This window comes from Neltuma alba, unplaced genomic scaffold (genome assembly GCF_004799145.2).
Source record: "Neltuma alba isolate B1F8T4 unplaced genomic scaffold, ASM479914v2 tig00011576_pilon, whole genome shotgun sequence".
Lineage (NCBI taxonomy): Eukaryota > Viridiplantae > Streptophyta > Magnoliopsida > Fabales > Fabaceae > Neltuma > Neltuma alba.
The window spans coordinates 196445-223667 of record NW_021636230.1 but is presented as its reverse complement, the minus strand read 5'-3'; the positions used below and the strand labels follow the sequence as shown (position 1 = coordinate 223667).

General features: G+C 31.5%; 2 protein-coding genes and 1 long non-coding RNA gene across 3 annotated transcripts; 1 reads left to right on the top strand and 2 right to left on the bottom strand.

The window, feature by feature from the left end:
- Positions 1–1161: 1161 nt before the first annotated feature.
- Positions 1162–1590, bottom strand: LOC114715132 (disease resistance protein RPS5-like). The gene has a single exon (XM_028899923.1). The coding sequence runs from the start codon at positions 1588–1590 to the stop codon at positions 1162–1164; it is 429 nt and encodes a 142-aa protein (XP_028755756.1).
- A 9206-nt stretch (positions 1591–10796) lies between these two features.
- LOC114715156 (probable disease resistance protein At1g61300) lies at positions 10797–13674 on the bottom strand. The gene is made up of 2 exons (XM_028899950.1): positions 13649–13674; positions 10797–11526 (listed from the first exon to the last, which is right to left on the bottom strand). Exon 2 carries the CDS (start codon positions 11517–11519, stop codon positions 10896–10898), a length of 624 nt encoding a protein of 207 aa, XP_028755783.1. The 5' UTR covers positions 11520–11526; positions 13649–13674; the 3' UTR covers positions 10797–10895.
- A 6539-nt stretch (positions 13675–20213) lies between these two features.
- Positions 20214–20926, top strand: LOC114715157 (uncharacterized). The gene is made up of 3 exons (XR_003737524.1): positions 20214–20297; positions 20548–20881; positions 20909–20926. It is a non-coding gene; the product is annotated as an uncharacterized LOC114715157 (long non-coding RNA).
- Positions 20927–27223: the final 6297 nt, after the last annotated feature.

Here is a 27223-nt window from a genome sequence, read left to right as displayed (position 1 = left end):
CAACCATAAAATTTATCTGGACATGCATATGTGTTGTTTTAAAAATTAAAAAAAGAATTGATAATTGAGAAAAAAATTCATTGGCTAATTTTTATATTTTGGACAAATTACCCATAGAGGTCACGTATAAGAAAATTAACATACGATTAACTTTATGTTATGTAATATTTTGATTTTAGCAAATATTTATTTGAGGCTAAACTTTTGAGATAATATTATAATTATTGGATAAGTATTGGTGGCTGGGCTTGTATAATATCGGAGCATACATTTATTTGAGAAAGAAGGAAAGTGACGCAAAAGAAGAAAGGAAATATAAATGCTTGGGAATCCAAATTAAACAGCACGCAATCAATTAAATAAGATGAGGTTTTTCCTTCATATAATGTGATTTTCGGCAATAAATTTTTCCCCATTGTTTTCTCGTTCTTCCTGTTCTTTCTTCTCTTTCCTCGTTTGCTCCACAAGCCTTTTCTTTGCTTTATTTTTCAGTCCACTTTCCTTTTTTCTTGTCCTTCACTTTCCTTCACCTTCCTTCTTTTTTTTTAACTTTTTCGATCTTGCTTTGTCTTATCCCCATGGAATCAATATCATCAGTATATGAACAGTAACTTTAACTCCAGATACAACAAAGTAATTTTCTCTGGGAAGAAGAGAAATTGCATCCCAGGCTCAAGGATAGGAATAATATTCTAGAAATTGTGGTGCAGCTTTATGACCACACTCCAATAAGGCAAGCGTGTGTTTGTCTAAATTTTTTATTTTTTTTAACATGAAAGTTTAGATGACTTGAGTCCTAAGAACTTATCATAACCACAACATATCCTCATATTTAGAGATCGCTTATAGAACTATTTATAAATTACCCATCAATAAGATCCTTATATCAGCAGTGAGATTTACACTCACAACCTTATGAGTTATTAATTGACTTCTTACCGGTTAGATTAACTTTGGTTGGCACTCCATTCATATTTTTATAACAATAACCTTCCATACATATTTCCTTAAAAGATTGTACAACACACACAAGCCACACATACTACTATTATGCATGATCATGCGAAGGAAAAAAGAGCAAACATATAATACGCTCCTCACAACATATATGCTCTGGAAACTCTCAACGTAAGTTTAAAGCTTTTATACATTAACAGCGAATCATATGACCATGATATTCTTTTGGGTATGCATCTGGTTAGATAGGACATCTGCAGTTGTAGAAGTGAGTAATAACTTGCAACCAGTATGATCTGCCCCATATGGAATTCCTACCTTACTAAGGTCAACTCTTTCATACAGGTCACGAAGCACAAAGAGAGTAGTCTGCTCGTTCTTGATCCTACGAATAAATTCTTTAGCTCTTCCAGCATTAGATTTCTGGTTAAAGGTGAACCCTAGTTGATGAGCAATATCCTCTTGAATCTTCCTCACATCAGGATTTTTGGTTACAGTTGCTGTCACAACCATACCAAACTGTTGATCTCTTTGAACTCTTCTGTAGACTCTTTGAAGCAAAGTGTCTTTCATCTCATCATCTGAGCCATAAACTCCGAGTAAGTGAGTATTAGGATCAGCTAATGCCCCCATAACATTCCCCAGGGCTAGTATACTCCGTTCTGAATAATCAAAATCATTGGAATTGAACGTGCCCGATTGGACAACCTCCTTTTCATGACAGAATGATTCTTGGAACAACTTGAAAAAAGTTCAAAGATCATTCAAAACATCATTACCATCGGAATTGGATATCATTGCTTCTTGTTCTGTGTACCCAGCTTCGTTATGGTTCTCGTCCTGCGATTGAGGCTTGTATGCCTTGGATTTGATAGAAGTGAGACAACGACGAAAAAGACGAAGCGAAACTGTGACAAGGCCAATAATGCCGGCAATAATTGCTATAGCAGACAGCAACAGCATTAATCCTGTAATGATCATGAAAAACATAATACCCCTTTCATAACAGTGTCATTGTATTCCTGCAACAACTCCGAAAGAGAATAAAGATCATCAAAAACATCAATACCATCGAAATCGGACATGATCGTTTCTTTTGCTGTGCATCCAGCTTTGTCCTGGTTCTCATCCTCCGATTGAGGCTCGTGTGTCTGGGATTTGGTTGGAGCGAGCTAAGAACGAACAACACGATGCGAAATTGCAGCAAGGCCACTAATTCCAGCAATAATTGCTACCACACCCCACATGTTATCCTGTAGCGGTGTGAGAATTTGCTATTACACATGAAATTCATGAAGAGCATATATAGTGACAGAGGAGTACCTTTCTCAGGAAGATCAATTGGTGAAGGCTGAAGTGTTGCTGTTGGGTCTTCAAGAAATTAAACTAGCTTCTTTTTATACCGTAGAGTCTCCTTAGCGAGGAAGAAGCAAATAGAATTTAGATAGGAGTATGAAGGAGAGAAAGATCCCAGAAATTGGAACTCAGCTTCGTGATTATCCTTTCCTATGTCTAGTCAGTGTGAAGACGTGTTGCAGAAACTACTTTAATGGGTGAGATGTAGTTGTCACTTGTCAGAAGAATTTAATGGGACTAGGAAATTGACTTGGAACAGTTTGCCTTTTTTCCTACAACCATTACACTCAAGAAACGATGTACGTTAACAAGAAAAGCAAGTTGGTTAATTATGGTATATAGGCCACTAAACCATATTTTGATAATTAATTTATGTGCCTGTTTGAAATAGTGATAGGATTTTCAACTGTAATACACAAAATATAAAATAAATACATAAGAAGAGTTTTGTCTTGTCTTATATAAATATGTTTATAAACACATCTCTCAACAAGCCCTATAACTTGTGCCGGACCTAGGATGGATTAGACCGAAGCCTATAAGATTTTGGAGTCTAAAATATAATAAACTAAGGACTAAGAGTTACTATTTATAAAATACTCTTTATCCTTCGGAAGGAATGCTTTTATTCAGCTTTCTAAAAGGAAAACTGAACGATGCATGATATATACGCGGGTGTGAATGATATTCACATGCTAAGGAGTTTTTTTCTTTGCAACCCTTCTCCCTTTCTATTCTCTCATTCTCTTTTTACAACTGTATTTGTATAACTAAAATCCGATCCCGTTTATGCCATCAGATTGTGCGTGGGTATCGGAAATATTCATTTGCATTCTAGGTACGCCCGAATTCAAAAAAAGGTTATTGTGTCCACCTATTATTGGTTGAGGCCCATTGAAATGGCTTTGATTCGTATGGATAGATCCGGTTTAAAGTGATTTTCTTTTATCACATACACCTTGATAAACGTTTGGGAAAACAGAAAGAAGTTTATCCCGATTAAAAGTTTCTATCGCATATACAATATTGCTAACTGATTTATATTTTGAAATAATTCTTTCAAGTTAAGTTGTTTTATTCACACTTTTTAAATCATCAACTTTGTTTGGGGGAACATTGATTCAGCAGATTTACATTCAAGTGTGAAGAGAGATTTACTTTCAAGTGTGAAAAGTCCTCCCCCTGTAGTAATTTTTCTTATAGGAAACTTGACCTCTAAAAGTTTACTCTTTCTTTTCTTTTCTCCTTTTTCTTGGCTGTATTATATTTCCTTCACCATCCATCACTATCAGTAACATGTAATGAACTCAGAAAAACTAATGCAATAGTAATAGCAATGAAAGTGTATGAAGCTCTGCATATGTTTTTATTACTGTAAACAGCAATAAACATCCCAAGGATAGCAACCAGATCAACACTGAGATAACAGAATCATCAGATGCATGAAAGGCAAACAACCAAAAGGTCCAGATGGAAGAGAAATTTCTTGGGTGATCACAAGCCACGTGTCCTCCCTGGGCCCCCCAAATATTTGGCAGATTCATCACATAACATTATTCTTCCCGATTATGCAAACAGTTAGCAAGGCTCGTAGCAGACCATGCATTTAAGTTAAATTATTTCAACTTTCACGAAATTTAGATGCTCTGCAATAAAAAGCACTAGATTGAAGGTTTCTTGGCTGAACCATGCTTTTAAATTAAATAGACCATGCAGCCAAAATAAAAGAGATGAAAAACAAGTCACCTGCCATTGCAAAACGGGAACAGATGAGTAACTTCTGCACGAGATTGATGAAAAGATTCAAAAGACTGTTGCCTGGGACTTGAGGAAACTTTTGATAATAACTTAAGTTTTACAAGCCTGTTCCCTTAATAAGAGGCAGAGAAAGATCCCACAAATTGGAAGCCGATCACAGAATTGTACGTTGTGACAAGTGTGTATGTATCTTTATTTATGACAGCAATTAATTTCAGCTCGAAGGGACCCATCTTGTGAAACATCCGCTCCATTCACATTCCATAACAATAAACACAAGCGAGATACAGTCATTAAAAAAAGCAAATATGTAATAAGCCCCTTATAACATGCTTCTTCCCATTGATCCTATCTATAAGTAATATTCAACATATTTGATAACAAATAAAAGAAAATCTTAAAACTCATTAACTCAATAAAAAATTTAACAAGTTTTCGACTGCGCTATAGATAGTTCAAATAAGACACCAACACTTCAATAACATGCATCAATTAATGGGTGTAGAAAGGGAAACTTGTAATTGGAAAAAAAAAAAAAATCAATGGCATACCTTATAAATTAGAACTAAAAAGAATTTATTTTTCTCACTATCTTAACAATGGGACAAGAGAGAGCATAGGATCTATAGAAACTCTAATAAGAGTCTAAAGCTTCTACCAATGAAAAAAATCATCGACAGTGAAATTTATTTGGGTATGCATATGTTTGGATAGCAGATCTTCATCTGTAGAAGTGAGTAATATCTTGCAGCCTGTGTGATCAGCACCATAGGGAATTCCTACGTTACTGGGGTCAAATCCATTATAAAGGTCACAAAGTACAATGAGAATACTCTTCTCGTTCTTGATCATGTGACTCAATTCTTTGGCTCTTTCATCTTCGAATATGTTTTTAAATGTAAAGCCTAACTGACGAGCAATATCCTCTTGAATCATCCACACATCAGGATCTTTGGTTACATCTGCTGTCACAACTATATCAAACAGTTGTTTTCTTTGAACTCTTTTGTAAAATCTTCGACGCAGACCATATAGAATCTTAAAATAAGGGCCATAAACTCCGATCAAGAAAAAATTAGGATCAGCTAATGCCTCAAAAACATCCCACGGGATTGGAATACCCTGTCCCAAAGGATCAAAAACATTGGAATTGGACATTTTCCCTTGTGATTCAAACAGATTCCCATCAGAATTGGCAATCATCGCTTCAGGTTCTGTGCACCCAACTTTGTTCTCGTTCTTGTCTTGGGATTGAGGCTTGTGTGTCTGGGATTTGCTTGGAGTGAGATAATGACGAAGAAGACGATGTGAAATTGCAGTAAGGCCAATTATTCCAGCAATTGCCACAGCAGACCGCAACATTATTAATCCTGAAATGAAACTCAAAGACATGATTGTTACAAGAAGAAAAAAGGAAGAAACCCAAGATATGGGAGAATTTAATTTATTCAGGGCACAAAATTGAAATACAGTGACAGAGGAAAACCTTCCGCAAGGAGATCTATGAGAAGACTAAAACAATTGTTGTTGGGTCTGGAAGAAATTAGCTTCTTTTTCCTGAGAGTCCGACAAGAAGTAACAGGGTTTAGATCGGACTATGAAGGAGAGAAAGATCTCAAAAAATTGGAATGCAGCTTCGTCAAGTGGTCTCTAATTTTGTATATAACAAGTTAATAATTTTTTAAGGAACACTAATGATGAATGACCTTACAAAAATATGAGTATATTTATTTTATTTTTATTTTTTTGCTAACATATTTATTTTATTGTTAGCGAGATTATTGTTATGTATTTCTGGGTTTAATAAATATTTTATAAATTTTAAAGGTGAGTGAGTTTTAAAAATTTTATGTATGCGTGTCATGTCTGATTTTGAGTGTTAAAGTTACTTCCTTTCATACTTCATGCTAGAGGTTAATTGAGAAAATATATAAATAATTATAGAGGATTATGCTTTATATAAAGAATGAAATGTTAGCGTATTTTTCATCAATATAAAAATAAAACTTTTCTCCTAGAGAGAATATTAATCCTTCATTTTCTAGTGTTAATAAACCAATCTTTGAGAATGTCTAGCAGCACACTCATTAAACAAATTTCAAAATCTCACTTAAATGTATAATCTAAAATAAAAAAAACAAATAGAAATAATTTATAATTTGAATTAGATTTTAAAGTTAAATAATACTACTTCCTGTCCTTAATATAATAACTAGTTGATTAATTTAAATAGATTAATTAAGTTTGTTAAGTTAGTTATTTGTAATACATATGTGTTATCTTTTTCAGAATACACTTTCCAATTATATTTATCAGGTAAAACTACAATTCGATGAAATCTTTAACTTGTACAACTACTAAAAAGATTACCTAAGAAAAAATAGATAAATATAAGAGACAAAGTAAATTGGGTTCTTATATTTAAAACCAAATTGAATATCAAATTAGCTCTTATATTAAGAATTGAAGGGTAGTACATAAGAATTAAGATATCTAGAAAGAGAATGTAGAATTGAAAATTAGAAAAGAGTAGAAAAATTCAAAATCTACAATCTAAAAATACGGCTCATAATTTAAGACGCAATATTTTGAGTATTAGTTTTTTTTTTTTTTACTGGCAATATTTTGAATGTTAGTTAGTGTTCATTTGCTCTAATAACTTTTATAAAAAACGCAATATAGGCAATCATTATAGACCAAAACCGACTGTCAGACTCTTATGAGTAGGCTGATGATTAAATCATATATTTTGCATTACGATTTTTGTAAAGATTTTTATTTGAAATTTAGAAAATACATGGGAAGTTATTATTTGGAGAAATCCCAAAAAATGCCTCTTCAATTTCAAAATATAAAAATGTGTCATAATTTGTTTTTTTAAATATAGTCAATTACTATATTAAAATATAGTAAACAAGATTGATTTGAAATTTTGAATTAAAATATAGCAAACAAGATTGATTTGAAATTTTGAAATTCAAGAGATTTTTTTAAAGATTTTCCAAAGTTATAATAACCATGAAAGGAAAAAATAGTAAATTATCTATATGAAATATGCTTGTTCAGCTTGTTAAAAGATCAAGGTAAAACATAAATTACATGGCAGTAATATACATTGGAAATTACTCGTCTTCATATAAGTAGGTAATATTTTTATTAGAAGATTTTAAATTTAAATATTTATGATGCTGTAATCGCAAGCTAGTGGCCACATTTATGTGAGAGTTGGTATCATCAGATTTATCGTGAGGTTATGAGATTTGTTGAAGATTTAGTATTTATATTTTTCAAGCACACTACGTAGTTTAGTTTAATTCTCTTCGGAAAGAAAAAATTACAATCAAGTCCCAAAGAAAAGAAATAAATACTATAAGATCTTAGTAATACTTTAAACAATCTGTAATGATAAGTTTCACTACAAAAAAGGATATTAGTAACGGAATTTAGTGACAGAATTTTATTCCGCCGCTAATCCTTCACAAATTCCGTCACTAAAATTAGTGACAAAATTTAATGACGGAAAATTTCCGTCACTAAATTAGTTAAGGATTGGTGATGGAATTTTATTCCGTCACTAGAGACGAATTAGTGACAGAATTTTATTGCGTCACTACATTCTGTCACAAGTCCGTCACTAATGTTGTTTTAAATAATTAGTGACGGAAATTTCGTCACTAATTTATGTCACCAATCTTTCACTAACTCTCATTTTGTGACGGAAATTAGTGACGGAACTTTTATGTACTAATTTTCGTCGCAATTCCATCATTAATCTGTCGCCAAAAAATATAATATAAATATAGAATAATTATTTTTTAAACTTATTATTAAATAAAAATATAATATATCATAATTTTTAAATAATATATTATATAAAAATTAAAAAATACAAATATTATAAAATAAAATAAAAATATATAATATACTTATTATTTTATTAAATATTTGAATAAAAATATAAATTGTTAGAAAATTTTACTAAAATATAAAAATTAAATTCAAAGAAATAATAATATTTTAAATTATATAATATGTATTAAATTATGTATATAATATTTATTATATATATTTGTATTGTTATTAGAAATATTATATATATTTATTTTTGTAAAAGAATTTCGCAAGTACTTCTTAGCTCAATTGGCAAAGGTTTCATCATGCGCACAGGAGGTTTCAAGTTCAAACGAACACTTCTCCACAAATTGGCTCAATTTGTGACGTGGACAAAGCGATGACGTGGTGGTTCATAATGATGGACATGTAGCGACGATGTGGATGAAGAGATGATGTGGCAATAGGGGGGAGAGAATAGTTGGTGAGGTGGTAGCTATTGATGACGTGGCGGGTCATAGTGATGGATACGTGGCGATGATATGGTATTTTAAATTTACAAAATAAAAAAAATTTAGCGATAAAATAGTGACGAAAAATTTCGTCACAAATTGGTGATGGAAATTTTTTTATGATATCCATCACTCATTAACGATAGATTAGTGACGAAAAATTTATGTCACTAATTTCTGCTGCTAATCCGTTACTAATTAGTGGAATTTTGAATTCCATTACTAATTATTTAGTGATAGTGGAATTAGTGACGGAAAAAATTTTGTCGCTAATTGAATTCCGTCACTAATTCGTCGTTAATCTGTCAGTAATTTTGATTAGTGATGGAAATTTCATCATTAAATTTTGTCACTAATTTGATTTTTTTTTTTTGGTAGTGTTTTAGAATGGAGAATAGAGAATGGTAACTTCTGGAAGTTATTTTAAAATTTTGTTCTTTCTTGAAACATCACTGTAATTCTTCTCTTTAGAAAAGGAGAAATAGGAAAGAAATGCATGAATGATTTGTAAGTGTCCAAAGATAAAAAATTTGGAAAAAAACTTAATTTTTAGTCTTGTAGTTTTGACTCCTTTGTAAATTAGTCCCTACAGGTTCACTCAGTCTCTATAATTATAACCGGCCCTTTTATAATTTAGTCTCTATCTGTGTTAGATATATAATTTCATTTTTCTAAAATATAAGGACTAAAATATAAAATGATTAGAACCATAGGGATTGAGTTGTAGGAAATCAAAGTTCAAGAAGTGAGTTACAATAAGCCAAAACTATAAGGACTCTAAAAAATTAATTTTCCAAAAAATTTTAATAAAGATAAATTTGAAAAATTTTATTTATTTAATATATTCTTTAGTATATAAGAATGAGTTACAAGTGGCTTGTGATCCCAGTTGTACAATGTAAGCGAGGAATGCTACTATTACATAGTCCTATTGATTTGAACCTTTTTAGTCGTTTTGGGTTAAATAAAAAATAAAACCAAATATAAATGCAATATAGTGCACAATCCAGATCGTCTCTCTCGCGGAGCCTTTTTATTTGAAAATCTAAGCTAAACTAAGTACCGAAACACTGAGAGGGTTTTAAAATTGATTTTCTTTAATAAAACTACTTTATAAACAATGCAAATTAGATAAATCCTAATTACTATTTTTTGGGGGTTTTTTTAATAAAATGATAAATGAAAATATTAATTTGGATGTTAAGGAATTTAATGATGAGATGATCTTTAGAAATGAACTAATGACTATCCTAGCATGATTAATGATGTGAGAGTAAATCAATTGATAAGTATCAGTTTAGAAAAGTTATTCCTTTTAAATTAATGCTCAACTAGAACACTAATTATTTGTTAAATTCACTTCAAGCATAATCTCTACACAACTAGTATAAAAATCATACTAACAATGAATCAACAATGGCATAAACATATAATTAAATATATATTCATAAACCCAAGTACTCAAACTTAAAATTACCAATCCAAATCTCAACAATTCTAATCCAAACCAAAAATTGCAATTAGCAATTCTAAGTTTTAAACTGCACATAACAAATTTCAAACCAGAAATCATCAGTATACAATTTAAACTAAAGATGAGAATTAGACTCTTTTTGTAGCTCCCAAGCTCAAGTCATTAAATTCAAGCCCAAAGAGTACAGTAAAACTCAGCCACTCATTGCTTTGAATCTAGTCACAACGAGCTCCATAGATTCAGCAGCGATGAAGAAGCGGTGACAATAAACTGGTGAAGCCAAAGGAAATCTGAACAGGATGAAGGGGGAAGAAGGAAGTCTGGTGAAGGAAGAGGGAGCACCGACGGTGAGGAAGATGAATGGTGATGATCGATGGTTCAGGGACGTGGAATGGAGAGGATCAAAGCTTGTGAATGTACAATGTTCCCCAAGGTCTGTGTGTGGGGCGTCCTCATATTGATGATGGAAGAAGAGTCTTTAGAGGTCCCAATAGAAGGCTTGTGTGGCGGCGTCCCTCTCTCCCCTTCTGCACGATGGCATCCCTTTATTCTAAACCAATCAAATGACCTCCAAATTGCCATCCCCAAAACGCTGTGCAGTGGTCCTTTATTCATTGATTTATTTTTTTATTATTTTTTTCTTCTGTTCAGCTTCTAATTTCAATTTGTCCTCATTAATCTGCAAAATAATTTAACAATATGTAATATCATGAAGTCCCAAAATAATTATTTAAGAACAAACATAAAGATATGACAAAATTATCCTTCTTTTTTTTTGCTCTATTTTAATAAAATCATTCTTTAAATGAAATTAATCATAACAAATGCAAATTAACTTATTTTAGTTAATAAAAGCCCCCAAAAGATATAAAATAATAAGATAAAATAGAGGTTTATCACCTATCAAGGAAAAAAAGAGCAAACATATAATCAATAAGCCCCTTATAACATATATGATCCGGTAACTCTCAGCAAAAGCTTAAAGCGTTTATACATTAAGAGAATCATCAGACCATGAAACTCTTCTGGGTATGCATGTGATTGGATAGCACATCTTCAGTTGTAGAAGTGATTAATATCTCGCAACCTGTGTGATCTATGCCATATGGAATTCCAACCTTACCCAAGTCAAGCCTCTCGTAGAGATCACAAAGTACAATCAGAATCTTGTGCTCCTTCTTGATCCTATGAATCAGCTCGTTGGCCCTTTTATCTATGGACTTCTGTCTAAAAGTGAACCCTAGCTGACTTGCAAGTTCATCTTGAACTTTCTTCACATCAGGTTTTCTTGTTACCGTTGCAGTAAGAACCAGATCAAACAGATTATCTTTTTGAATTCTTCTGTAAACTCTTTGAAGTAAAGTGTCTTTGATCTCATCATCTAAACCATAAACTCCAATTAAGTGAGTATCAGGATCAGCTAATGCTTCCATAACATTCCCCAGGATTGGCTTTCTACTCTCCAAAGCATCAAAAGCATTGGAATTCCACAAACGTACACGTGTTACTGATTTGATCAAGCATTGGTTCGATTTGTCAACTTTCTTTTTTTTAGGCTTCTTCGTTCGTGTTTCACTCGAATTCAGATAATGACAAAGAGGATCCCAAATAGCAGCTTTAGCGGCCTGCATTATGATCCTGTAGTAAAACTCAACAGATGAGGAAACATAGACATTAGTGCTGCAAAATAAATGAATTCCGAACTTATACGATATGGAAATACTTTAACAGACAAGTACCTTAGCTTTCTTAATTAATTAGGAGATTAATGGAATGATAAAAAGGTCGTAGTTTAGGACTTGAGGAAACTTAACTTAAAAGAGCTCATACGTCAATTTATAAATTTTAGCTTTAGATCTTACAAACTGACTGCATATGGGAGGGAGAAGAGAAGCATTGATAGCAGAAGTTGACATGAATGAAGCAAGGAAAAGTCCATTGCGCCGTGGTTTTGGACTAGATAATTCCAGAATAGGAAAAATGACGTGGATATATAAACTATGAAGCAAGTATGGAAAGTGATGAGTTGACAATGGTATTGTCACTTTTTGGACTCGATAGTAAGACAAACACTATGGCCCTGTTTGTTTTTGTTCTTTGCTTTCTTGTTCTCAAAACAATTTTATAAAATTGTTTTTAAGAACAAGTTTTGGAAACAAAAAATAAAAAAAATTGTTTAGAAAATAATTTTTAAAAAATCACATTTAAAAAAAAATATAAAAAAATTACACTTTGACAAGTGGTAGTTATCATTGACAGTGATAAGTAGTAGGTAGTAGAAGAGAAGAGAAGAAGATTTCTCCAATTTTTCAAAATAAAAAATAAAAAACAAAAAAAAACAAAGAAAACATGTAAAAGTTGTTTTGGTTTTTCAGTTTTTAAAAACATATTTTTGTTTTTTTTAAAACAATCAAATAAAAAGAAATTGCCAAACAAGTTTTTTTGTTTTCTATTTTTAAAAGCAGAAAACTGCTTTCAAAATAAGAAACCAAACAAGCTCTATAATTCTAGAATTAGAATTGGACCATTGACTAGTAAGCAGCAATCATGTAATGAGTAAAAACTCCACATTGTCAACTTGACTCTCCCTCACAAGCAAATTTAATTATATCTATTTATTTTAAAGGCAAAAAAAATGCACCATTAATTTTTGAATTTTACACAAGATTTCATTGTTGTCCTTTAATTTTATCAAGTATATTTCCTTAATTTTGTAACCTTTTATCTTTTTAATGAAGCTGTCTTTTTATTTAAAAAAATCATGTGTATTATTAATTATTTAATCCTAAAATTTCTTCCTTAATTTCATAAATTAAAAAGTATTTTCAGCCCTTTAATTTTAATAATATAAATAAAAAATGCAAACATTAAAATTTTAAGTTGTTAACAAGACATTATTAATCAGATGCTGACATATTAAGTTTAGTTTTCAAAATAACCATAATTATTAAAAAAAATTATAATTTGAGACTAACAGTAGTTAGGTTAGAGAATTGATGAAAAAATACCGCTTTTTAAAACTAAAAAATATACTGCTTTTTACAACTAAGGATCAATCTAAAACTTTATGTAAAATTAAAGAATCAGAGGTTCACTCTTACCTCTAATCAAATGTGAAACTTTTGGTTTGATTTGCACATATATAACAAAATTATGAATTTATTGCCAAAAGGATGCATTACTGTCATTGACACAAAAACTAGTAGCAGCTATAAGCAGATGAAGATTCATTTACTTAAAGTAAAGCGGCAAGAAAACTAGAAAGATTTGCGCTGCCTGGCTGTATTGAGAATCATTATTATGAAAAGACATCTGCGTTGAAAATGCTTATTATACAATTTGTAATTTTATACACTATATGCCTATTTCTTGTCCATTTGCTTACTAGTCTTTCTTTCCAACGCTTCTAATAAGGCATAAACAATGAATCACAAACGGTAGCAATAACAATGTTTGCAACTGAATATTTTAGTTTCTCTGTGGTAATTTGGTCTCATGGCTCTTGTTTATGCAGTGAAACCAGGAGCAAGTAAAAAGACAGAATCAGGACAAAAGGTTGAAGCTTTTTGAAAATCAGCATCGAAATTTAACTGGATATGCATGTTGGTTTTAAGGGCAGGTTTTTCTATCCAAAGTTCAATCATTTTGACTTTGAAGAAATCTAGATGCTGTGCGAACAAAAGCACTAAATTGAAGATTTATTATTGGTTGAACCATGCGTTTAAACTAAATACACCTAAAGGAATCAAAAACTACTCACCTGCAATTGGAGAGCAGTACCAAAGGAGTACCTTCTGAGGGGCTGGAGATGAATTGAGGATCGAAGACTGAAATGAGCTTCTTTTTATACCATAGAGTCTCCAGAAATTGGAATGCAGCTTCGTGAATATGCAGAATATGAAGGGGAGAAAGATACCAGAAATTGCAATGAAACTTCCTGATTATGCAGAGCCTAACCCAGAAGGACCATTTAGAAAACTGGCAAGCAAAAAAGCAAAGACCTACTTTGTGACAAGTTTCCACGTGGGTGCGTGTAATCTATATAGCTTAATTTATTATTTTTAATAAAAGACAATTTTATTGGAACAAAGCTAAAATGATACACAGTTAGACTTTTTCAAGATGATGTAACCCATGCAAATTAATAAAGCGCGTGAAAAAGAAATAATGCAGATAATCTGACTTGAAGCAATGAATAGAGTCAATTTATGAAGGCAAATAGATAGAGAATCAATCATTTCAACTTGGAGGGACCCGTCTTGTGGAATTAGCACCCGGCTACTTCTCCATTCACATTTCCATAACAATGATGATTTTTAAATAATTTTTTTAAAAATAAAAAAAAAATGAATCTGAATCATTCATATGTTACTCTTTGATGGCCACCACATCCACTTCCTAAGTTCCTAAACTTCCATATGCGTACTACTTTAATTTCAGAGAAATAATTATGTACTCCTAGAGTACCAACTCATCTATGCTTACGAATGAGAATGCACCAGCTCAAATGATTTTAAGCTTCCGTGGCAGCCTACTATTGTTTATTATTTTATTGTTTTAAAATTAAAAAATGGTTAGGTTTAGCAAATTCCTCAGCTATCCCTCCCTTTCTCCGGACCTGGCTTCCCTCCGCTACCCTGGTAGTCCGCTGCCTCTCTGCTACCAGAAGCGCACCGTTTAGCGCGTAAAATGACAAAGGGGATAACCCAAAAAATTGTACAGCGCCAGAGTCTTAAAGTCAATGAAACTTAAAAAAAAAAAAAAAAAACCTGGAAAAAGGCGGGCAGGACATTCATTCTCGATAAGGAACAAAAGAAATATTTCCAAATGAAAAAAATTAGGGGAAAAAAAGACCCAGCCACAAATTTTAAGATCCAAGTAATAATTATTCGGATTGGGTTCAACACTGTATATGTACTGCTTTCATCTCTAAATATACCATTTCTATCAAAATTAAAAATTAAAAATATAAATATTTCCTGCTAAAATTCAAAATTATTTCATTTTTCAGTTTTTCTTAACATATTTCAAGAGATGTGAAAAAACTATTGGTTGTTGAGAGAGGTTCACAGCAATTCGTTTTGCAAACAGATATTTTCGCATTTATTTAATGATTTCTTTACTTTTTTAATAAATGATCTTTTCAAAATATGCCCATATTTAATGAGGGATAAATGTAAGAAAAATTTCAGGGAAAAAAAATCCTTGATCTACTAATTACTCATTGAAGTATATTAAAAAGAACTGAAAAGTGAATGTGATAAATCCTATTTTATATTGATTTTTCATATCTTATTTGGGATTTTTATCAATTAAATTGGGCTTAATTGCATGTATTATAATTAATTTGGATTAACTGTGATTGGATGAAAACATTGCTAAAAAGGGCAAAAATATCATATTTTTATGATTTATTTTAACTGATTACTTTTTTGAAAGATATGATATCACAATATCTTAGATTTTATTGTGGAAAATTTGGGAGAAATTGAAAAAAAAAAAAAAAAGCTGGAAGAGAACGAGCAGCGGTGGGAGAATTAGGGTCTTTCATCATCCTCTTTTATATATATATATATATATATATATATATGAAAATACACAGAAGGAGGCGGCACTACCACATCACGGAATCATCATCATCATCTATCCCCCTTCTCCAAATGTGCGTGCCGCTGTGATGATGCTCAGAAGGTTTGAGGAGCTCGGTGGAGCAAACCAAACTACCATAAGCAGTTGAATCTGATCTCCCCAAGGAGCAGAGAGTTGTGCCAGAGCTTGGAGCAATTAATTAGGGAGTTTTAATAATATTCTTATCTCTAATTTCAGTTTTGCATTTTGGTTTATCTTAGTTAGATAATTGGATTGTGATTCTAGATTTACAGTGGTAGTGTAGTTTGGGATTTGAGTATTGAGTTTGATAGCTGTGCACTTGGTTTGCATTGTTTAATTCTTACCTTGATTGCTTGATATTGGATTGAGTTAATTTAATATTAATCTTTTGAGTTAAGTTTCTGGTTCAATCTCGCAGTGTTAAGATTGTTGAATTTTGATTGTGCAAAGTTATTAATCTCTTCCAATGGAGCTTCCTGAGGTTGTTAATGCTGTTAAGAACTCTTTTAGTTAAGGGGCTTTCATTACAGGTTAATCAATCTAAGTTTAAGTGGTTGCTTAAACTAGCTGATTTCTTGGAAATTAAAGCTCTATAAATCTTTTGAAGCAACGAAGGCATCCTTTAAAGCTCTAAAGGAGAATTCATTTCAATTTTTATATCTTTAATCAAGTATCTTCTAATTTTTAATTTTAATTTACCTTTTCACTATTTTTATTAAAAAAATCCAAAAAGAAGTATTTAGAATTATTTTCAATTTAGTTTGCAAAGCAGTCCTTAATTAAAACAAAAAAAAACCTTTTTAATAGCAATTTTGATTTTTAGTTAATTTAGGACCTAGTTAATTTTTGGCTCCAATAAGAGAATGACTTTGGTTTGCATCGCTTGCTGCATTCTAAATTTAATTTAATTTGACTCCAAAGCGACATTGAGTATCAAAATGCTTTCTTAGGGGAAAAAATCTTAAATTCTGGTAAGAAATATTTGATATTCTTAATTTTGATAGAAAAGGTATATTTAGAAATGAAAATAGTACATACACCCTATAAGACACCTTTTAAGAAAAACTTTTAGTCCTTTTTTATAAGACACTATGATAGTTTCAGTGAATATTAAATTTTTTTCAATATATGTCCATATTTAATAAAGGTAGCGAGAGAGTATAAATTAATATATGATGTTAGAATTTAGTATAGTTAATAACAGTGATATTGAAAAGGGAGAATGACAAAAAAGCAAATTGAAAATTACTAAATCCCAAATCAGGTTTGTAAATGTGACAAACGTTCTTTCAAAACTATTTTAGATTAAATCCAACAATTTATTTGAATGATTAACCATGATAGAAAAGAAGAAACCTTAAAATTTTAAAATCACTATCATGGTTAAAAGAAATAAACTTATATTACGAGCCACATCTATCGTTAACTTGGGCTTTGAACTTTCAAAATCCAGAAATATCATTCAACCGTTAGCCCAAACCAAACTTATACTTTCAAACACATGAACTAATAAAACATTTTAATATAAGTCATGGAGCCCATTAGTCAAAAGTCAACACTATCAAATAAGCATAATACACAAAGTCTTAAATATCTCTAGCCTTTAAATGGCCTCCCATATCGGATAATAGTAATTAAAAGTATTAGTTTACAATATTAGAGTATATGGGCCCTATGTGGCAATATATAACAAGTCAACACATAAAACAAAAGCAAGGAGGCTATACAAGCTATAACCGTACACTATGCCTCTGAAGTCTTCCCTGATGGGCCACCACCTGAACTATCACCTGAAGATAGTAAAAACCACGGAGTGAGAGAAACGCCTCAGTAACCAACTTTTCAACTCATCATACATACTAACATGTGCTCGTGAGGTGTCAAGTGGGATAATTATTAAATCTCAATATCTATATATTAATGAAAACACAAATATGCATATTCAAATAATCTCAATCATTCAAACCCTCATAACGCGAGCTAACACACAAGCTACATAAGTCTATCCCTCATTATAGGGGATCAAACCGACCTATAGGCCTATCCCACACTTTGGGGGACAAATTAAGTAGTCACAAAGGTCCATCCCTTATTATAGGCCTATCCCACACTTTGGGGGACAAATAAAAAACCACAAGGGTCTATCCCTTACTCTAGGGACGAAGGAAGAAGCCAACCAATGTGCACCAATGGCAGCCTTATCACGTGGTAGGATAGAGCTCAATCCAAAATCCAAACAATAACCAACCATTCACAATATAACAAAAATGTCTCAACATTTTCTCAGTATAATCCATAAGATATAAATCATATATCTTTTCAAAACTTCTCAATCACAATTTCAAAAATCCCACAAGACAATTTTCATAGCTTAAAAGGTATAATATATCTACTCAAATTCCAAATAACAAATATTATTAAAAAATAGGAAAATACTCACAAACAATATATTAGTACATATAACAAGTGGAAAGTGATTAGCTCTCGCCAAAGTAATACTAAGGATTGCCACAAGGTCAATCCTTTACTCAACCAATAATTAATCTACACAATTAATATAACCACATATTAATATAAACTAACTAATTAATAATTAAACTTATCTATATTAGTTAAATTTCTAATTTAATTAAATTTTTATTCTAAATTCCTCCAACTCTCATAACCCAAATTATTAAGTATTTTAGAAATAACTTAAAATTTCTAACAAGCCAAATTATTTATTTACTACCTCCAAATTATTTACCTTAATAAAAAGGATTTTCCACGATTTCCAAATATAAAATTATTATGGTCTAAATTCTAAAATCACATTTTAAGTTTAAACCTCAAAATCAAACTATCAAAAATTCAATAATACTTCAAATATTTATAAATAAATAATCTAATCAAAACTTTAATGGTATAGTTACCATATATATATTCCATAAATAAAAAACTTTTTAGCTACAATAATTATTTTAAAACCTCCATTCACCCAATAAATAAAATTAAACCGATTAAAATTTCAATAATATATCAAACAATCCAAATAAATTATTTAACTTGAATTTAATCGATAAAAATATGATATATCCCATAAATAACAGATTTTCAACTAAATAAATTAATTTAAATACTAAAACTAACAAATAGAGAAATCTAAACCGATTAAAATTAAAAATTCATTTATTTCTAAATTTCTATAGTCATCTTTTATCAAAACTCAATACTTAGATCATATATAAGTTTTAAAATTTTCTCCAGTCACTATAGTAATAATGTGAATAAGAAGCTCAAAATATACAAGGAATATTCATAAAGAAAGTTTGATAAAGAGAAGTAATTTTATATACCTAAAATATCTTCAAAACTTACCCTCTCCTTCACCGGTATGCTCCTCTCTCTCACACACTCTTCAGCTCTCTCTCTCTTCTTCTTGCGCCTACGGGGGAAATGAATTGTGGGGGGTATTTAACACCCCCACACATTTATTGAGGGAGGAGGATTTCAAACCCAACCCTCAACCCCCATCCCCCTTCCTCAAACTTTCCACCGAATTCAGTAGAAAGTTTGACCTTCTTTTTTTTTTCAATAAATATTATAATAAAATATTATTATTATATTATCTTTTAATTATTTTTTTTGAATTTTTTTGGACCGAAATAAAATTTATGATATTACAGTCAATGACAACAAATTTTTGTTGACGTTTCTTATTTGATATTTACAAATTCTCTGCTTCTTTATTTTGTTAGTTTTCCTACTAAAAATAGCTTAAATTTTAAGATAAATTTAATGTATTTAACTGTTTTTATTCTTATGTGTAAATTAATCAATAGTCTTTTATAATAAGGAGCAGAGTGAGTATAAAGTGCTGAGCCCCAATACTTGAATCTTAAAATTTGTGGCTGGGTCTTCTTTTTTTTTTTTTAATGATTTTTTTCATTTAGAAATATTTCTTTTGTTGCTTATCCAGAATCGATGTCCACTTTTTGCCTATTTTTTGTTGCTTCATTGATTTTCATTCTCTGGCATTGCAGTGTTTTTGGTTGAATCCCATTTGTCATTTTACACGCTAAACGGTGCGTTCTGGGGAGATCGGAGAGGCGGCGAACCCTAACAGTAGCGGAGGAAAGCCAGACCCCCCCTTCCCCCCCCGAGGCTGCGCCTCTCTTCTCTCTTTCTCATACTCACTCGCTTCCCTCTTTGTTCTATCTCAGATTTGCTTACTTTCTCCATACATTGACGACCTTTCTTCGAGAACGACCATTGAACCGCGTCCTCCATCTCTCCCCATCGTGTTCCAACATGCTGAAGACTGTGGTAGATAGATTAAAAACGCATTGGAGAAGGAAGCACCTTTAAATCCTATGATGCCCTTCATCTCTTTCTTGTTTCCTTCTCAAATGTTGATGACGGTGGTTGAGACGTTATCGACAACATAGGAGAAGAATGTATTGCTCTTCATTTTATTATCATTCGTACTCTTCTACTGATATGGCATTCTCCATCATCTTGTAGAATATAAGCCTCTGAATTGTTTTTCATATATTCCCTTTTTGGCAGATCTGGGTTGATCTTATAGTTCTAAACGTTATTAAAAATGAAAAAAGCATACTGAAAGCTGGAAGCGAATAACAAAAGAACTTTTCTACTTGACTAGAAAAAGAATGAAGGTTTATATGTGAACGAAAGAAATCTTATTTTTTCAGATAGTGAAGGTTGGGCGGCGCTTCAATGGCAACAAACCAAAGGAAGAGAGAAGTGATATAGAGAGAGAATGCAGGGAGGGGTAGCCGAAGAATTTGCCAAACCAAGTCATTTTTAGTTTTGGAAAAATTAATTATTTAATCCTTATAGTTTAACTCATCGCGATTCAGCCAATCATAGTTTAACTCATTGCGACTCAGTACTCATAGTTTTTTTATGTTAGTAACTCATGGTAGATCGTGCTGATGTGTCATTCATGATACTAAACTTTGTTGAGTTGGACGTTATATCTAGTAAAATAAAATGACATGGATTTTCGTTTTTCAAATGGGATCTAAAACAATGGAGCATCTTTAGGGTGAGAGGAGATTGTGAGCTTTGAGAAGGGGAAGAACATGAAGAAGGCAAATGGCGACCGAGAAGCCACGATGGAGTGCGGCGGCTGAGAAGCTATGGCGGGGTGCATCTTTCGAGAAGCTATGGTGGAGTGCGTCTTCTGCAACTTTGCTGCATCTTCCTTATTATGATCCACGCACTTACTTGCAGAACTTTCATCGGGGCTCTGCGCTGGATGAACTAGACAATTTGTCTAGATCTTTCTCTGCTCGCTTTGCTAATCCTTCTAGATTAAGTTGTTATTACTTACTATAACTCCTTCCAGATTCGCATTTTATAGCACTACTGAGCAATTGTTATTACTTTAACTCCTTTGCTAAAGGTTAATTAAGTTGTAGAGCTAAAATTTCCCGGAACTTGCAATGGTTTGTTTCTTAAACTGAAACAGAATAGCTCTAATCTGTGAACATTTTGAGGTAGATTGTTGTTGTTAGAGGTAGATTTGATTTTGGTAAACATTTTCCATTATGAACCTCTTTGTCTTTTTTGGATCTCTTTATCATTGGGTTTCCCAGTATACTGAAAAAATTGTGGAGAAATGAGAAGCCAGAGAATTTTGATAAAGGTTCATTTCTCCATACCATCCAGCGATGCTACGTGTATCATTCTCTCATTTGCACTACGACTTCTCTGGGTGAAAAAATGAATTTCATTACTCAAAAAAATTGTATCCAAAATTAAAGCATACTAAAAAAATATACTAAATAATAGCCCACAAGACTAAAAGGAGAACCAGCCTATTAAACTAATCATGCTTCTACAGTGGTTCATCTTTTTAGCCTATAGCATGTACGTGAGATAAAATGGATTTTTCACGTTCAATTTCATTGATCTGGTTCAGGTGTACAACGAGCCACATTTTGCAAATGAGAGGTTGTTTATTGATGATGAAGACAACTTGCTAGCTCCAGGAACAAGCCTATTAAACTAGTCATGCTGGTATAGTAGGCTATATTGCAGATTAAGAGAAAGTAGTTGCAAACCAAGAGAAGATAATAGAGAGCTTGAAGAGAAGGATCAAAATGCATTACATTTTGGAAATTGGATTGTTTATGGTCTCACTGCTTTTGTTGCCTGTAGCTATATACTAGTTAATAGCTTTTATGAGTTTTGTTCGCTGTAGTTAACATTATATGCTTTGTAATAGGTAGTAGGTATTGTTTTGGTGTAGACTTAACAAGTTAGGAAGGGAGTGGAATGTTACAGCTGTTGTTTCATAATCTTTTTGCAGGTATCAATTGTAATGCCAATTTGGCAAAGACGGGTCCAATGAATGAAAAGTTAATTTTGAATCTGTTTAATCTCTTATGTTCATATTGATTTATTTCTGGACATGCCATTTTAATTGTAATGCCTTTTTGCTGTCATATTCTATTTTGTTTGCTGTCAAATTCATAATAGGACATGTTAAAAATTAAGTTGACAGATTCAATATGCGGAATCAAAACAGGCCATTTTCTAAATGCTTTAGACTTAAACACATCCACTCAATAAACTTGTGGTCCAACTTACAGCTTACAATGGTACAAAGGAATAGATTTCAAAGAGATAAAATGGTAGAAGCAAATTTTGATTCATTACATTGGTCTTTGCCAACTTGACATTAGAATTCATTTGCAAAATACTTCCTGCGTCAAAAGTTAAATACTGCTGAGGTGATATTGCCACAGAAGTTATTCTATTCGGTACAAGAACAAAAAGTGTGCAGTCAAAAAGTGTACAAGATACAAATATCCAGTTCATCATCTGCCCTTGCGGCTGTGATGACGATTGTTGTGAACTACTTCCAGCTTGTTGTGAACTACTTCTAGTATTGCATGTTCTTTTATTATGACCATGCTTTATGCAAGAGCCACACTGAAGACTTGTATTAGTCCTACGAAGCTTATTAGGACATGAAGGCTCATCCGGTCCTCTTCTTCTTAATTTTGGTGATCTTCCAGGCCTTCTATGATATAGTGGTGGGTCTAACTCTTCTTTATCCACATGTTCCCACAAGTCTTGTCCATTAATTGCATTGACCACAGGAAAATAACAATCAATGTAAGCTTGTAGCTTCATCTATCCATCAACATAATCAAGGGGCTCTTCTCTACATGCATAATCAATCGTGCATTTTTGGTTGATCAGATGTAAAAACCCAAAGTCTTTGTCTTGCCAATATCATTAAGAAATTTTGTCCAAAAACCATGACCATGAATCTTTATTCTCACCTTCAACTACCGCTACTGTCTACGGAAACTATTGTTCATTTGGATCCTGTCCCACAGCTACAAGCAGTATATCACCAAAATGTCCCTTGAGGAACCATCCGTCTAAGCCAACTATGGGCCCGCATGTCACTAAAAATCCTCTTTTAACTGTATCCAAACATAGGTATAACCTCTTGAACCTAGGCGGTCGGTCAATGAAAGGACGATCAAGGAGAATTTGAAAGGTAGTTTCATAATTTCTTCGACACACCTCATTCCTATAGTCCCATAATCTCCTATATTACTAAAGTGTCAAGGCACCCATATTTTTTCTTCAACATTATCATCACACTATCACCATATGCTTCATCACTTTGATAACTTTGGGTATTAAAATTATTCTCTTCATTACTTGAACCTTCCTAGCTCCAATCAAATCACCTATTAACTTGCATTACATGGTTAGACATATATAGTGAAAAAATACATTATAATATTAAGTAAAGGTGTCAACTTACTCATGTCACTAGAATCATCCATGTAATCCCACTCCTTATAAATTAAATCACCCGCTATAAACTATAACTAAACAGAAAAAAGTAGTTAAAAACCATATTACGATATTTAATCAATATCATTCATGTACCTAAGTAGTTGAAAAGCAGAAAACAATAAGACTATGGTCGAAAAGCAAAAGACAACATGATTATGGCGGGACTGCCAAAGTTTGCCATCATTCATGTACAATAACCAAAATCTAATAAATACACCCACTTACTGTCGTGTGAAGATAAAGGCCACAGTTTCATAGGCAAACAAAACTTGATAAATGCATGAACTTCACAAGCAAACAAAGTTGGTGGGCCACATTGCACATCGATATACTGTTTAATAATTTTCTTCAAAACAAGCAAACCTCAGCCTTTTCAATCACTATGATGTGTTCTCTTTTTTGGTGTGGTAGCTCTTTTTTGGTTGACAAAAGTATTTGGCCCTGCTGAGAAAATATTCTATCGCTGAGCAGCACCAGAAAGGTTTTCTTTTTTTTACAATCTTTCAATAAGCCAAGGCGTTGTAATTATGGATGAAGATAACATTGTTAGGAGGAATTGGAAAATGAAAAAAGCATCTGCAACATAATAACAAAAGCAAGAATATGCACTAATTTAGATTATATTGTTATATATGTGAATGTGTTGTCTGTGTTTTTGATGATTTTACTTATATCTAGGGGTGAAACGGGAGAAGAGGCCTTTGAATCATCTCAAGAAGCGTTCAAATATTTTTCATGATTTTGCGTGGAAAGTGATCAAAGTTTCTACAAAAAGTTACAAGAAATTGCATTGATGGTTCAGTAATGTAATTACCACCCTAGCCCATTTGGATTTATAACCACAAGATTTATATATTCTTCACAAGCAAACAAAATTGGTGGGCCACATTGCACATGGATATACTGTTTAATATTTTTCTTCGAAACAAGCAAACCACAACCTTTTTCACTTGCTACTCTTATAATCCTAAATATAAGTGTAATTTACACTGCAAAAAAGATTTTATATTTAGAATCGAGAAATACTATAAGTTCTCTATTTTGGTGTGGTACCTCGACTGCCTTAGCTTCTTCAAAGATCTATTCAGTAACCCATTTCAGAGTCTTAGGTTTCAGAACCGCTCGCTCAGAACAGAGGGTAAAAAGAAGGGCATAGAAATTGAAGGAAGGTGAACTGAATATTGTCTGTAACTTGGAGCCAACAGAAATCACACAATCACACGACCCCTGAACATCGATTAGCAATGATATTGAAGCTATTATGACTGCTCAACCTGAAAGCAACTCGACCGTTATTTTTAAGTATTTTTCTTAATTTCATCATATTCATAAGGTGAGAAATATTTTTATCATATTTATAAATGGTATCATTGAATTTTTAAGATAAACATAATTATTTATCTTTTATTTGTTAATATATTGTTATTTTCTCGAAAGTGTATACATAAAATAAGAGTGAAGACAAGTTTTCGTTATTATTACTAATCAATAAAAATATCTAGACTCTATAAAAAGGGGAAGACAAGCTTTCATTTTTTTTATGGTAAAAAAGTTATTTATAACCGTTATTTTACAAACAAAAAAACAAAACAAAAAATCCAGAGTCGATTGAATTTCAAGTCTTAAATTTCACCAACACAATAAGAATGACCTGTAAGTAGGATCAAAAGAAAGTAAAGAAAAAAGCTTTTATGGTCCTATTTATTACTAACATTATTATTTGTTAATATAAGAGTACTATTTTACCTTTTATTTATTATTGTGTAGATTGTTATTTCCTAAAAAAATAAATATTAGATAGAAGTAAAATTGAAAAGTTGTTAAATTTTAAAACAGAATTTTAAAATTTTTTTTAATTTTGATAAAACATATTAAAAATGACCTATAAATAGGTTTAGAAAGGAAAAATATACCTCCAAAGATTATACAACACAAACTTCCAAGTCTAACACCAAAAGCTAAGCAAAAGTATTGATCACCCTCTAGTTCAAAATATAAGATAAACTTTGTCCATTTGCGTTTATCAAGAAATTAGTTAAAAATTTAAAATTAGTTTAAAACAATAAATATGTAATGCATGTTTTTTTTAAAATATGCCCTTATTAATGAAAAGAATATGTAAAAGATACAATAAATGAATCAAAAGAAGAAAGAGAATATATGGAGATAAAATTAAAAAAAACTCATTAAATATCTAGACAAAAATGAAGTTATCTTATGGAAAAAAAAAAAGCTTCTCTAACAAAATTTAGCTTATATTTTAAATCGAAAGGAGTATAATGGAAGGGACACATAAAATTGTTAGGGATGATTAATCTCTAAATCCTTATAGTTTTATCTGATTTTTAATCAGGTCCTCATAAAATTTTTTTTATCAGATCATTTTACTTTCACATGTCTTTAATTAGGTCCCTCCGTTTTTTTTCCTTTTTATTAGGTCCTTATAGTTTCACTTATTTTTTAATTAGATCCTTTTTAGTTTTAAAAAATTTATTTATTAACTTTATTCTTTAAAATTAATTTTATTTTTTAATTAATAATCATATAATTGGACAAAATGATTAACACAATCATTTAGTAATCAATAATAATGATAATAAATAATTATATTTAAATATAAATTATTTATAATTATATTCTAATTTTAGAAAATTTTATTATTATAATTTGAATTTTATAATTATAAAAATTAGAATTGAAAAATAAATAATACATATGCTTAACTAAAAATTTAAAAGAATATTAACACAAGATTATTATAATAATTTATTATTTATAGAATATTATTATTTATAGAATAAAGAAAAAAAACTACAAGGACCTAACTAAAAATAAGGTAAAACAATAAGGACCTGATAAAAAGAAAAAAATTCATAAGGACCTGATTAAAAACATGTGAAATTATAAGGACCTGATAAAAAGAAAAAAATTATAGGGACCTGATTAAAAACCAATTAAAACTATAAGGATTTGCATATTAATTATTCCCAATCATTATACACAATCCTATCAAGAGGGGGGGGGGGAGAGCAAACATATTTTCAAGAAGAGGAAAAAAAGAGAGCAAATATATAATATAGCCCTTGAACATAAATGATCCGGAAGTTCTCAACAAAAGTTTAAAAGAGTTTATATATTAAGAGAACCAGATGACCATGAAATTCTTTTGGGTATATATGCATATAGTTAGATAGCACATCTTCAGTTGTAGAAGTGAGTAACATTTTGCAGCCAGCACCATATGGAATTCCTATCTTACTAAGGTTGAGTCTTTTGTACAAGCCACCAAGTACAACGAGAATATTTTGCTCGTTCTTGATTCTATGAATCAATTCTTTTGCTAGTTTTCGCTTTAGAATTCTGATTAAAAGTAAATCCTAGTTGACGAGTAATATCCTTTTGAATCTTCGCACATTAGGATTCTTGGTTACTTTTGCTGTCACAACCATACCAAAATGTTGGTCTCTTTGAATTCTATAAGCTTTTTGAATAGAAGGGGAATGATTAAAAACAAAAAAAAAGAATTTGCTTTAACTTTCTTGCAGCATGGTCAAAGAAGAAGGAAGTGTCAAGAAGGCATTTCCTATCAGGAGAATAAGGTAGCTGATTTTGGGTGAAAAATGTAGTAAAAACTGTGCGAGGCTCAAAGATGAGTTGATTTAAAACAAAAGCAACTCTAGACATTTTCAAATTTCACAAGTGGCTCCACTTTATGGGGGGGGGGGGCCAAAAAAAAAATTCAGTAGTCTGCTCCTCCTGCTTTGTTCTTGAAACAATACAGTTACCATCCCCTGTCACAGTACATATGCCTTCAGAAGCGACAAGAGGCTAGCCAGAAGAGAAATTCTTTAACAGAGAAGTACCTTTGTTAAGAAGATCAATGGAAAAGATT

Bases quoted from the DNA above. Each gene is read 5' to 3' on its own strand.
- LOC114715132 (XM_028899923.1), bottom strand. From the start codon at position 1,590: ATGGGGGCATTAGCTGATCCTAATACTCACTTACTCGGAGTTTATGGC.
- LOC114715156 (XM_028899950.1), bottom strand. From the start codon at position 11,519: ATGCAGGCCGCTAAAGCTGCTATTTGGGATCCTCTTTGTCATTATCTG.